Source organism: Phodopus roborovskii, unplaced genomic scaffold, assembly GCF_943737965.1.
Source record: "Phodopus roborovskii unplaced genomic scaffold, PHOROB, whole genome shotgun sequence".
Lineage (NCBI taxonomy): Eukaryota > Metazoa > Chordata > Mammalia > Rodentia > Cricetidae > Phodopus > Phodopus roborovskii.
The window spans coordinates 156,004-170,143 of record NW_026127066.1 but is presented as its reverse complement, the minus strand read 5'-3'; the positions used below and the strand labels follow the sequence as shown (position 1 = coordinate 170,143).

At 47.0% G+C, this 14,140-nt stretch overlaps 1 protein-coding gene across 1 annotated transcript; it reads left to right on the top strand.

Moving 5' to 3' along the window:
- The first annotated feature begins 2,231 nt into the window (after positions 1-2,231).
- LOC127214794 (protein Mis18-alpha-like) lies at positions 2,232-13,498 on the top strand. The gene is made up of 6 exons (XM_051175052.1): positions 2,232-2,413; positions 2,472-2,710; positions 5,675-5,741; positions 10,446-10,568; positions 12,122-12,218; positions 13,076-13,498. The coding sequence occupies exons 1-6, from the start codon at positions 2,232-2,234 to the stop codon at positions 13,154-13,156; spliced, it is 789 nt and encodes a 262-aa protein (XP_051031009.1). The 3' UTR covers positions 13,157-13,498.
- The last annotated feature ends 642 nt before the right edge of the window (positions 13,499-14,140 follow it).

Here is a 14,140-nt window from a genome sequence, read left to right as displayed (position 1 = left end):
AAGCACGTTAGCGGCGGAGCCATTCCCCTGTCCTCTAAAGTGTGACATGGTACCAGCCATGTGTGTATGAATTGAACCTTGTAGGTTTTCTTCTCCAGAAGTTCGCCTAGGCCATCAGACACCTTGACTCTTGGGGTGTACCACCAAGATTTGGGGGGTAGGGACTGGGGCTCAGGGTCCAAGGAGAGGTTCTCAGGGAATTCTTGGACTTTCCTACCACTCATCAAGTTTACATAGTAAGTCTATGCATTGGATTTAGCAGGTCAGGTGGGGGGGATTCCACATCCTTGGGTGGGGATTTTAAACTGAGGAGTTGTAGATATTTACCTTTCCACCCTCTTGTTCTCCTTCCTTAATTTTCAACTGAGCATAATTTAATTAGGTCAGTTTGAGAATTTGCTTCTGTCTAATGGATTACTGACGGTTAAAGTGAACTTATTGGTGTGACAATATTCTAGATTTAAAGAATGGGGGGGGGAGACACAATCAAACAACTCCTCTCACCTTTTGGCATTAGAGAAAACAATATCCCCATAAAGGTTGATGCTCTGAAATAGCAATGCATACTTATATTAACAAGTGCCTCCAGGACCTCAACTGCTAGTTGTTCCTTTCCAGTTAAAATGGTAACCAAGCTATGGATGGAGACACTGTTCATTCTAGGTGTTTCTGTGGGCGAAGGGAGCAGCTTTCCTAGAAGGGGAGGGGGTGTGCTCAGTAGCTAACAGTCCAGGCTCTCATAAACCTCTGCCAGTTTCTCAGCTGTTGCTTGTGAACCCTGTGGACCTCAGCTTTTTCATCGAGATGCATTAGTGAAGACGTGGGTCTCCCAGCTCTGTTGTATTGTGGATGGAGTTAGTGAAAACCCTATGCTCTCCCTCCCTAATGGCTTCTAACTTTCTCCAGAACTGAGGCCTGGGAAATTGTGATTCCACTCATCAAATAGAAGAAAGAGAGAAGAAATACTATTTAAAGAATGTCCTGCCAAACAGTGTGTTTGTTGTGCATGCCTTTAATCCCAGCACTTGGGAGACAGAGGCAGCACTTCGAGTTGGAGGCCAGCCTGGTCTACAGAGCGAAGAGACCCCCTGCTGCAGCCCTCCAATGCTGTCTGGCTGTAGTCTTAGCATCAGAGTTGGAGGCTAGGGATCTGTTTGTCATATCGAAGTATTTATGTAAGTCTCAAGGATGTGGCCTTACACAGGGAGGGCGATACATGACCATGCAAGGAGACTAAAGATAACCCCAGATAACTGGACTCTGAACGTCACAGCATCCCCACCTTCCCTCAGTTGGCCTGTGTGGTCTCTGCCTCTTTTCGGGGGTTTTCTGTCATAATTCCAAGATCCCTGGTGGAGGCAGGAAATAGCAGCCATTTCCAAACACTCTAGAACCCATGCTTTGCTGAACTTGGTAGGGTGGGAGGGGAAGAGAAGGAAAGAGAGCTCAGAAAGAGAAAAAAGAAAGTTCAAGAAGAAACGAATGGCTGAGGCCTTGACTGTTTTGCTGGAAGAATTGTGCATTGATTTTTATTTACATTCATTTAAGGGGGACATGCAAATGTTGGAGGTCAGAGGACAACCTGGGGTCCATACTTTTTTTCCTGGGAGTCGAACGCTGAGCACCTTGAGCCTCTGAGTCATCCCACCACCCTGAGTTACGGATGCTCACATGTGCAGCTAAGGAAAATGAGAAATTAGTAGCTGCTGATTACAATCAGACAGATTTTAACTGCATGCACTTCCTAACACATGCACACCAGAATGACAATAAGATGTGATTGTAGGTCCCCAGAGGCAGGTGGCTGGCTTCTCTAGTAGGCACGTTTGATTGCAGGGGAGGAGGGGATCCAAATGGTACCCAAGGCTGCCTTCCCTGACCAGCTGGCACCAGGAGAATAGCACACTGTGCCCTCAGCCCCCCAAGGACCTTCTGTCACCAGAAAGAGCTGTTCTTGGGTGACACAACCCACTGCAGGATAAGCCAGGGTGGTATTTTTATCTGCGTTCCAGATCCCTGTAGACCAGGCTGGCCTTGAACTCCTGAGCACCACCACCGCCCAGCTCCGCTAACCCAGCGCAGGGCGTTTCCGCTCGTGGCCAGGGTGGGGAAGGGCCAGGTGAGCGACTGCTCATCTGAGACCCTCACCTTCCTCAGTGGTTGCAGAGGGGCTGAGATGCACTCAGACATCGCTCTCGATGCACCACCGCTCAGCTTTCCAGCCTAGCGAGATGCAGGCTCGGGAGGACGCAGGGGCAGCGAGCTCAGCTCGCCCCGGCAGGACGACGAGCATGCGCATTAGCCGCCACCGGCCCTCAGGCCCCACCCCACCCCCCGACCGGAGCCCCGCCTCCTGGTCGCCGCGCGTGCGCAGCCGTGCTTTTCCCGTGGGTCCCTGGGGCGCGGCAGATTCGTAATTGCAGGCGGCCTCTCGCTCGCTCGCTGCGAATCCCGCCTGCTTCTCGTGCAAGTAACCGCCAGGGCGAGGGGAGCGGCTCCCGGAACACTCGAGCCGCCACCGAGCGGCTCCACAAGTGGGCGAGCATGTCGGACGCGGCGGAGGCGGAGGCGGAGCGCGGCGGCCCGAAGGCGGCGGCGGAGGCCGGGGAATACCCGCTGGTGTTCCTGTGCGCGCGCTGTCGCCGGCCGCTCGGAGACTCGCTCACCTGGGTGACCAGCCAGGAGGACAGCAGCTGCATCCTCTTGCGCTGTCAGTGGGGGCCGCGGTCCCGGTGGGGGGGCGGTCTCCCTGCACGGGGTCTCCCGGGGTCGCAGGGACGGGCCCGGAGCAAGCGGGGAGCAGGGGTGGCGTTCCTGGCCGCGGCGCGCGAGTCTGCCACCCTGGGAGGCATCGACCTAGCTAAGTGTCTCTTGGCCAGCATCCGGGACCATGCAGGGACACGGGGACCGGAAAATGAGTTCATGCCATGCTGAATGGCCAGACGAGTAAGGCGATCTCCGTATGGGTGATCCACCCAGGCGGCCTCTTGACAGAGGCTTGGCATTGCCACCATTAATTTGGACAGCCTAAAATTGGGTTGAGGTGTTTGTCTGTTTGTTTGTTTGTTTGTTTTGAGGCAGGGTTTCTCCGTGTAGCCCTGGGTGGCCTGGAACTCACAGAGATGCGTCTGTCTCGGCCTCCCAAGTGCTGGGACTAAAGGCGTGCGGCTGAGATTTTTTTGATATAGTAAAATAATGGGTTTATTTTGTTTATGGCTTTTAAAGAAATAACATTAAGTCTTTTGCACTCCCCCCCATGTTTATAGCTTTACTATCTTTATTTTTTTAATCCTCTTGGGTTTTTCTCTATTTATTATTGAGCTATGCATCCCCGCATCCCCGCCCTCACTTCTCCTCCCCTCCCACCTTGCCCTCCTCGCTCCCAATTTGCTCAGGAGACCTTGTCTTTTTCCCTTCCTTGGCCGATCTATGCTATGCGTGTCTCTCTTAGGGTCTTTTTGTCACCTAGGTTCTCTAGGGTTGTGGATTGTAGGCTGATTGCTGTTTGCTCTTTGTCAAATATCCGTAAATGAGTAAGTACATACCGTGTTTGTCTTTCTGTGACTGGGTTACCTCACTCAGGATGGTTTCTTCTACTTGCATCCATTTGCCTGTGAATTTCAAGATTCCATTGGTTTTTTTTTTTTTTCTGTTTTTTTTTTTTCCTGAGTAGTACTTCATTGTGTAAATGTACCACATTTCCTCTATCCATTCTTTGGTTGAGGGTTATCTAGGTTGATTCCAGGTTCTGGCTATTATGAATAATGCTGTTATGAACATAATTGAGCAAATGTCCTTGTGGTGTGAGTGTGCATCCTTTGAGTTTATGCCAAAAAGTGGTTTTGCTGTGTCTTGAGGTAGATTGATTCCCAGTTTTCTGAGGAACCCCCATACTGATTTGCTTTCTGTATGTAATAATACTGTTGTTAGGCTTTAAAATATAACTGGTATAAAACTAGATGAGTTTATTTATCCCCACATTAGTAACCCTCAGTAATTCACTGGGATCACCCCTTTGCACCCATTCAACAATGCAGGAGGGTGTAAATGTGTTTTTTAAAAGATTAATTTTTAGGTTTAGCAATGGTGGCCCACGCCTTAGATCCCAGCACTTGGGAGGCAGAGGCAGTCGATCTCAGTGAGTTGGAGGCCAGCCTGGTCTACAAATTGAGTTCCAGGACAGCCAGGGCTACACAGAGAAACCTTGTCTTAACTCCCCCCCCAGATTAATTTTTAGAATAATTCTGTTGTTAATAATAATTAACTTTCAGATTAATTTCTATTCCCTCTTGCCCCATTGGAATGTTTTATTTAGTTTTATTCCCATTATGACATTTACAAATTCAGGGTTTTTTTCTGTTTTGAAATGGGGATCTTGCTGTTTGCTAGGATAGCTTTGAACTAATGATTCTACCTCAGCTTTCTAAGTAGTGAGCATTACAGGTATGTACCCTGCACCTGCCTCAACCTTAGATTTTATTTTATAGCCACAACATGGTGATTTAACTTTCTTACTATATTTATAAACTCATTTCTCAACCCCAGCAGTTTTATTGACACACTAAAAACATAGTGGCTGGAGAGATGATTCAGGCAGGGGTCAAGAGCAGATGCAGAGGATCAGGGTTCAGTTCTCAGCACTGGCGGGCTGGTTTGCAACTGCTGCTAACTCCAATTGCAGGGGGAACTGATGCCATGATGCATGCAGGCAAAACACTCAAACAAACTCATTAAAATGAAAAAAAAAGTGTAATCTATTTAATCACCCACCTATGCCTTTCCAGTCCCTAAGAAATGTTAAGTCTGGGTGCTGAAGATCTCTTTTTACACATAGATGTTAACTTGGGTCCTGTCCCCTCCCCTGGGGGGATCCAAAGGGTCTCAGGCTTGTGTTGCCAAAGTGTAGACTAAAGACCAGCTTTGGGAAGGGACCAGGAAGTAAAGGGACTTATAGACTGTTAAGAGCAGGAAGCCATCAGGCTTGAGCTCCAGGCAGAAGAGCATGAGTAGGCTCTTCTGGAACAAGCAAGTAGAAGCTCCTGGAGAGTGGTGCTGATGTTTCAGGCTCTAGTAAGCAGCTAGCTTGGCATGATACCCAGAGCTCTGTAAAAATCAAGATGAGCACATAGTACATCTCACCTTCTCATCTAATGTGCGCATGGGGATTACTAAGGCACGCTGTGAAGGGGGTGAAATGGAGAGGTTGCCTTGACCATTTTACTAAATGACGGGGGCTTCTTTATTTCCCTCTGGTAATGTTTTGTACTGCTTCTCTGGTGCAGCCTCGAGGTGCCCAAGCGAAAGATGCCTGGTGGCTAGGGACTGTTTAGAGAGAGGAGCTCTGTGTTGGATCTGGGGGTACAGGGATGACCGTGTTCCTTGGCCTGGGCCCTGATTTCACTCTACCTGATAGTTGTTCTTTATAGTTTGTAGCTTTTGATTCTCACAGTCCCTGATAATTTTCTTCATTTTATTAATACTGTCAGTTTTCAGAGAAGGCCCCTGCATCTTTAGTGTTGAACCGTGTATCTCCCCCCCACCCCCGGTCTGTGGGCTCCTCTTACTTTCCTAGTCCTCTGAGTTCTGAAATAAAAGTTAAAGTTGAATTAAATGATCTGTGTCTTCAGGTGCACTGCAGCAAACCACACTCAAAAGCGCTGCTGCTCTCTTGCAGGTGTTTCCTCCAATGTGTCTGTGGATAGAGAACAGAAGCTGTCCAAGTGCAAAGATGAAGATGGGTGGTAAGTGAGGTGTTTTTGTGATTTCATACCAGGGAAAACATTGAATTTTGAGGAGAAGTCTTCCACCACTCTGTGAGATTGCTTGTGATATAACTTTTCAAGGTAACTGAACACATAAAAAGTAAAAATCCATCATACAGCGGGGATAGCCCCCTTTAGATAGGAGAGTGGACTTTTCTAAGTTTCTGAAGGTGTAGCTACCACAGACTTTAGGGCCTTAGGTTTGATGCTGAAGAAAGTGGGACGTAACATAGAACATATCTATCTTACAATCTCACAGTCTGAGGCGCTCTTGCCAGTGCTGCCGGCCTTTGCCCTGTCCTGGCACAGACAGGACACACTGACACAGAATCCCCATCCACCGCTGACTGGGTACGGATGGGCCATCTGCCATAAACAACCAGTCCCAGTCCTGGACAGCAGGCCTAGGTGGGTGTGTGTCTCTTCTGGTCCTCTCTCTTTCCTCATCAGTCCACCGGGGTTCACTCATGGGGCTCCTCCGTGATGGCCTGTCCAGTCTCAGTCACCTTCTTGAGACACCAGTTCTGAAGGCTGTGCACCGGGAAGACAGACCACGTTCTAACAATACCAACACGAGAGAGGGCTCATGTGAGCTCTTGTACGGTGTGGTGATGGATACAGATTATCCGTTTATCAGTATATCCTAGAAGATCAAATCTCAGGTTTTTTCTAAATCCTTCTTCTTGATTAACAGTCTTGATAACGTGTTGTAGCCTCATGATTATGCAGTTTGATATATATAGTGTGTAGATTTGCCTGTTCAATGTTAGTAGTGTAGGTGGGGTTTTCTACTTGGGATCTACTAAGATGTTTTATTTTTCTTTAAAAATTTATTGTTTTCTGTCCGTACATGTTTTGCCTGCATGTATCTGTGTGCACCACATGTGTGCCTGGTGCCCACAAAAGTCAGTAGAGGGTGTCAGAGCCCCTGGAACTACTGTGTGGGTGCCAGAAAACAAGCCTGGCTCTCTGGAAGAGTAGCAAGTACCCTTACTCACTGTACCATTCAGCCTTCTTAAAAAGAAAAGGCTTTTATTGTATTATTATGTTGTGTGTGTGTGTGAGTGTGAATGTAGTGCAGCAGAGGCCACAAGAGGGCTTTGGATCCCGTGCTGATTTTTTTTATGCCAACTTGACAAAATCAACCAAGAGGAGGGACCCTGAATTACGAAAATGCCTCCCCAGGGGGTGGTGGTAGTATCGTACACTTTTATTCCCAGCACTTGGTAGGCAGAGGCAGGCAGATTCCCTATGAGTTAGAAGCCAGCCTGCTCTACAGAGCAAATTCTAGAACAGCCAGGGCTACACAGAAAAACCCTGTTGTTGTAGTTTAAGAAAAGCAGCTCTCGAGAGAAAGACGCCATGTTCAAGCAGGGTTCAAGCAGAGTGTTTTGGTTTTTTTGGTGTTGTTTTGTTTGTTTGTTTGTTTGTTTTAATTAGGGAAAGAGATCATGAAAAGGTTAAAGGGGAGTGAGAATGAAGGAGCAGCAGGAGAGATGGGAGAGAGAGGAAGGAGGGGGGGAGAGAGGAACACAGAGAGGGAGAGAAAGAGGATGGGAGGTGGGAAGGGCCCTTTGAAAAGGGAACACAGTGAATGTGCACAGGTGGTGCTCTCAGTGGCTGGAGCTGAGGGTGTACCCTGTCAGAACCCCAAGGACAGGCCAATACAGGTGCCTGAACACTAACGCCTTCCTTGATGACTTCTAAAGCAGTTTCTTCCTCCAGACTCCTGTCTTCCTTGAGTTACTACCCTGACTTCCTTCAGGGATGGATATGGAAGCATAGACCAGCAACACCTTTTCCTCGTCAGGTTGCTTTGGTCATGGGTACAGCAATGGAGACCCTGACTAAGGCAGCTCCCCGTGAAGGTGGACTTACAGGTAGAATGAACTGCTGTGTGGGCTCTGGGAACCTAACTCAGGTCCTCTGCAAGAGCTTTATACCAGCCCATCTCCCCAGCCCCAATGTACACATACTTTTATCTCTTAGGAGAAAATCTAGAAAAAGTAGCAGGTTACCTAGGTAATTATGTCACTAGTGAACGCTCACCAGGTGCTAATCTCTGTTCCTTATGTTGCTGCTGAGAATAAGAAGCATCTGAGTGTCTAGGAGGATGGCAATGCCATCTGTCTTGCTGTGCCTGACTCTTAGGTGACCTGCTTGGGTAGGACAGTGAGAAGAGATACTTAGTGAGGACAGGCCCAGAGAGAAGCAGGAGTTAAAATACTTTTGAAATAGTATTCCTTTGTGGTGTGTATTTAAGATCTATGAACCCGGTAATGGTGAATGGGACTGTAATTGTCTTGGTGCTTTAGACACACTAAACTTAATCTGGCAAGGCTTTTGGGAGACGTTGGGTTGTAAGAACATTTTAAAGATGTGAATGGGCAGGGGTGGAACAGGAGCCGAGAAAACTGGGGGTGGTTATGTGAAGATAATGGAAAATTAAGTGAAACGATGTGAGTCGCCTGTATTGGGCATATCTCTAGTCGATAGTAAAGTGTTTGCGTCAAAATATGATGTAAGGGACAAGACAGTTGTAGCAGGGGCAGTGAATTCCTGTCAGTGACGAATTTAACTAGCTGGGTGGAGGAGAGGAAAGGCATGGGCCCCAAAGGAGACTTATTTGCCAAGGGACAGAGGGCAGGGAGTAAGAGATAAACCCAGGAGATAGAGGATGAGGAATGACCAGGAAGGAAGGGATTGTGGAAAGTGGGAAGGGATATTTGTCCTGGCTGTGGCGGTCAGGGGGGAGGATAACAAAGGACCGCCCCTGGATTAAGAGGCGACAGATGTGCCATGTGGGAAAATAAATGGCAGTCTCTAGTACAAGAGGAGCCACCTTAGGAAGGCGTTTACTTTTATATTTATTTATCTTGTGCATTGGTGTTTGCCAGCCTGTCTGTGTGAGGGTGTCAGATCCTCTGAAACTGGAGTTACAGACAGTTGTGAGGGCTGCCATGTGGGTGCTGGGAATCGAACCCGGAACCTCTGAAAGGGCAACAAGAGCTCTTTACTGCCTAGCCATCTCTCCAGCCCCTGAGGTGTTTCCTTTTAATTGGGCATGTTAGTTAGGTGAGCCAAAGGGACCCTTGATTGCTGGACTTCAGTACTTTCATGGCTGACCTTGGTAGTCAGTCTCAGGGGAGGAAGTGGCCAAGTAAGGGTATAGACCTTGGTGGCTAGCCTCAGGAATGCAGTCTGATGTTTTTAGCAAGGCAGAGGGAATGGGAGGGAGGGCAAAGCCTGCCAGAGCCATGCCTGCCACACTGGTGCTGGCCAGAGTCCCTGCACTGGCTGTGGTGACACACACCTATAGCCCCAGCACTTGGAAGATCAGGCGTTTAAGACTTGATAGCATAGAGGCATAGCAAGTGTAAGGCTAGCCTGGGGTCCATGAGAGCTTGTGTCAAGAGGGAAACCCTAAAGGTGTATTGAACTATTAATGAGGCAGAGCTGCTCCTGGGTGGGAACTGCTTTTCGGACAAGTGTAGTTGAGGGTGCATGGGCAGCACAGCCTGACCTTTGCAGCTTCCTTTTCTTTTACATCCCAGCCAGACATTATTTGCAGCCAATCTTTCCACAAACTTTCTCCCAAAGTCTGCAAACTACTTGCCCCCCCCACTGGAGCAGAGTTGCAACTGGTGTGGGGGCTGGGCATGTGTTTGTTTCTTGGTTTTTCAAGATAGGGTTCCTCTATATAGCCCTGACTGTTCTGGAACTCACTCTGTAGACCAGGCTGGCCTCAGATTCACAGAGCTCCACCTGACACTGCTTTTTGAATGCTGGGGTTAAAGGTGTGTGCCACCACTCCTTGACTGTGTTGTGTGGCTGTGTTTAGAGGAGCAGATCGTTGGGTTCTGTGTGTCTGACTGCTACAGTACAGAGTTGGTGCTTACATCAGACCCCTGGTGGCCTGAAAGCCTACAGTACTCAGTCTCTGTTTGATTACAGGGAAACTGCCTACCTTCCTACCTAGAGAGTTAGTGACCCTTGATGACTGGTTGGACATTTTAAAGGATGTGCAGACTCTTTCTGTTGCTTTCCCAGAATTTAAATAGTTTGTCTTAATACCAAATCAAGGAGTCTGGAAAAACCCTGCCTTGGCATTTTGTTTATGTTCCTTGTCATCTGTTGTCTGAAGTGGTGTGGCGTGGCCTAGAGCTGACTGTTTGCATTTCTCCTGCAGTCATCTTACCATCTTATCATCATTCATACACACGCACACATACGCGACTGAATGAAGTTGATTGTAGTGGTGCGTGCTTGCCACCCCAGCATTTGCCATGGGAAGATGAGGGAGGATAAACGACTGCCAAAAGTTTGAAGTTGGGGTGGGCTACATAGTGATACCCTGTCTCCAAAAAAAAAAAAAAAAAAAACCCAAAAACCACAAAAGGGAACAATAGGAACATAGCTTCTTTTCACTTGAAGCAACTTGGGGCTTATGGAGTTTATTTTAATTTTTATTTGTTTAAATCGTGTGTGTGTGTGTGTGTGTGTGTGTGTAGGTCAGGGGACAACTCTCCTTTCACATATGGGTACTGGGTATCAGTCAGGCTGTCACACTTATCAGCAAGCACCTTTACCTGCTGAGCCGTCTTGCCATCCCTCAGCTTGTGGATTTTAGCAGTCATGCACATTGCTACTCTCTCCTTAAGTGGTGTTGTGTCTTTATTGCAGCATTCTTGAGACTCTGTCCTGTACAGGCTGCTCCCTCAGACTTGGCTATGTGTACAAATGCACTCCCAAGAGCCTAGACTACAAGAGGGACTTGTTCTGCCTCAGCGTAGAAGCCATTGAAAGGTAGGTTTGATAGATACGTGGCTGCATTGTGACTGATTTCTTAGTTAGGTTTGCAGAAGTTAGTATGAGAACAACAGAACATATTTTTGAGTAATAATCTCTGACAGTAAAGCCAGTCACCCTTTGTGTCTAATTCATTTGGTATTGTGAAAGTCAGACACTGAGTTGTAGGAGAAACTGTGAGACATTTTTTAAAAGTAAAACTCAATTGAGTTTTTGGTTTATTTTTTTGTTTTTGGGTTTTTGAGACAAGGTTTCTTTATGTAGCTCCAACTCCCCTAGAACTCCCTCTGTAGACCAGGCTGGCCTGGAACTCAGAGACCCGCCTGCCTCTGCCTCCTGAGTGCTGGGATCAAAGGTGTGCCCCACCACCACTCACCTTAATATCTTAAATTTTTACCCTTAAAAAATTTAAAACAGTAATTTTATCCGGTTACTAATTGATAACTTTGTATTTGGCATCTTTTAAAACCAGACAAGTTTAAAAAAATGTTTAAGATCCACAAACCAACTCACATGGAAAACTCACTAAGCAGGCAATGCTCCATGTTACAGAGCAGAGGGCCAGGTTCCAGACACGTGAGATGCTCACCAGCGGCAGTGACAATGAACAGAGGTGCATGTTTATATAAGAGGGTTACTTCACCGAGTGTGGTGACCCGCCTACAACCATAGCGCCACAGAGGCTGGGGGTCCTCTGGGAGGGTGTTCTAGAGTTTAAGGCCAACTGGGTTACCCAGTAATGATAAAACGGAAGACACAAATCATTTTTATCCAGTAGTGTTGGAACAAACCCCCTCTCTTTTTTTGTTTTGCTTTAGGGTTTTTGAAACAGGGTCTCGTTATGTAACCCTGACTTGCCTGGACTTTGTAGTATAATCCAGGCTAGTCTTGAACTCTTAGAGATCTACTTGCCTCTGCCTGCTGAGAGACATGCACCACCACAGCCGACTTTCTTTTTAGGAAGGAATGGTTTATTTGGACTCAGACTTTGAGGATACAGTCAGTCAAGGGGGGAGCTGGACGCAGCTGGCCACACTGCATCTCAGTAGACAGATGAATTCCCAGCTCACTTTGCTGTTCTCAGATGCTTCTACGATTGACTTGGAGTCAGGGAGGCTCGTGAGCTGCTATATGGGTGCTGGGGACTGAACTCAGCTCCTATAGGAACAGCAAGTATTGGTTCTTAACTACTTAGAATTGTAAGTAGTTAACCCTGAGATTGCCCAGCTCTTGATAATTATTGTTACTTATTAAATCATTACCTATTCAAAGTCACATAAAACAAGCTTTGGTGTCTTAGGTTGCTCTGCCTGCGCCTTCTTGCAGCAGTGAAATATTTATGACGGAAAGTGAATGTGTAGGGTTACCTGGACAGTGTCATTAGTGAGGGGTGAGATTACGTGGTACAGCGTCCTCAGGTCCCCACGGACAGAGAACACTGTCTTCATACCTGGGGCGTGGAGTATGACCTCAGAGTTGGTATTGGTAGCTGCTATGGGGTTGGGGCTAGTTCATGCTCATACGTGAACTCACACTGTACTGCATCTCAGTTACACTTTAGGGTCCTCTGAAAAGCAAATCGTGCCAGATGACAAGGAGCTTTTCAATCTGGAGAACAGGATTGAGATAGAGAAGTCTATAAAGCAGGTGAGTTTACTCTCCATTTATGTCCCCTCCTCATGACCCTGTGATGTCTCATGTTGCTTTTAGCACTTGCCAGTGAGAAAGTGCTCGCCCTGCATTAGGGAGTGGAGCCTCGAGCTGACACTCTGAGCCCTGAACACATTCCATGCTAAGATCTAAACACTACTCATGCAAACCAGAAATGTAGCCTTGAGCAAAGCAATACTGAAATGTGTCTGGGAGCCTGTGTGCTTGGCCTGCATGCTTGCATGTGCACCATGTGCTTGGCCTCCATGTGTGCTTGTGCACCATGTGCTTGGCCTGCATTTTTGGTTGTGCACCGTGTGCTTGGCCTGCATGCATTCACATGCACTGTGTGCTTGGCCTGCGTGTGTGCATGTGCACCGTGTGCTTGGCCTGCATGCATTCACATGCACTGTGTGCTTGGCCTGCGTGTGTGCATGTGCTCTGTGTGCTTGGCCTGCATGTGTGCATGTGCACTGTGTCCTTGCCTGGTGCCTGTGGAAGTTGGGAAAGGCTGTCGGATCCTAGGTCAGGTCTCAGGGTTGACCCAAGGTTTTCAGGCTCAGCAGTGGCAGCTGCCTTTGCCTGGTATTTGTCTCATTGCTGAATATGAATGTTTCTTGAGATGGACAGGATGGTGAATTCCTGTGTAGCTGTAGATTGTGGGTTGGGTTATGACTAAAGCTAATAAGATTATATCTTATTCAATTTAGATTCGCTTCTCTATAGAGTTTTGTTAGGCCTAACATCTTTATGTCACGCAAAACATTGAAAATGGCATGAATTATTTTAATCGTTAACCTATGAGTAATTAATCATGCCCACATTGTGTTCTTCATGCCTTTTCCACTGGGTAGATGGAAGATGTTCTGAAAGCCTTGGAGATGAAGCTGTGGGAGGTGGAGTCCAAACTGCCCTTTGCTGGCCACTGCAGCTGAGCTGCGCTCCGGGCCCCACCCTGCCCCATCCTTGCTCCCAATGTGTGTATTTCAGGGGAAAAGTCACTCACTGTTTCTTGTATTTGGATTTTAAAGCCAGTTTATGATACATGCTGGAATGGAATTTTGTGAGTTCTTATTTTCATAAAAAACCACGATGGTTTTTCTGTCTTTTTTTCCTGTTAAATTCATTGTATTTGTTCATTTTTCTAGTTTGTAAAACTTTGTCACTTTTAATACTTTGTATAAGCCAGGCAGTGGTGGTGCACACCTTTAATCCCAGCACTCTGGGAGGCAGAGGCAGGTGGATTTCTGTGAGTTTGAGCCCAGCCTGGTCTGCAGAGCTACACAGAGAAGCAGTGTCTCAAAAAAAATAAAAAAACAAAACAAAACAAAAAAAGACTTTGTATACTTATGAATGATTAGTAAGGAAATCATCTTGGGTAAGATTTTAGTGGAATGTATTAGATTGGGACTTTTTATAATGTAAAACTTCTATAAGTAACATGCATTACTTTTATAATAAGAAAGAGAATAAAGACTTTAAAAAGTGCTTGAAGGTTCATTTGTTTGCTACCAAACTAAATTGATAATTAAGTGAGATAAAAACAATTCTGGGGCCCTGAAATCCACACCTCACTGAGCATGCACTGTGCTCTGCTCGGCCCAGAGCCCTTTCTAGGCACAGATGATGCTTGTCACGGGACCCTGTGGGACTCACTCCCTCAGTCCCTGGTCAGTTGTTCCTGAAGCATTCTGAAAACACTAGTGTTACAGCAAGTGAACTGTAGGTATGCCCCTAGTGACTGAAAGGTATTTAGGGTGCATTCCAGAGCCAACTGTGACAGATGTATGAGCTCCACCTTCAGTGATTTTATTTGACAGTTAAATGCATTTGTCAAACAGAAAATGGGCCATGGAAGCGCCTGTGGTGTGCAGGAGCTGATGTCTGAAATGTTGAGAAATACCTGAGCTGCAGGCTAA

Bases quoted from the DNA above. Each gene is read 5' to 3' on its own strand.
- LOC127214794 (XM_051175052.1), top strand. From the start codon at position 2,232: ATGCAGGCTCGGGAGGACGCAGGGGCAGCGAGCTCAGCTCGCCCCGGC. The intron at 2,711-5,674 runs GTCAGTGGGGGC...GCTCTCTTGCAG, and splicing joins CAGCTGCATCCTCTTGCGCT to GTGTTTCCTCCAATGTGTCT. The intron at 12,219-13,075 runs GTGAGTTTACTC...TCCACTGGGTAG, and splicing joins TAGAGAAGTCTATAAAGCAG to ATGGAAGATGTTCTGAAAGC.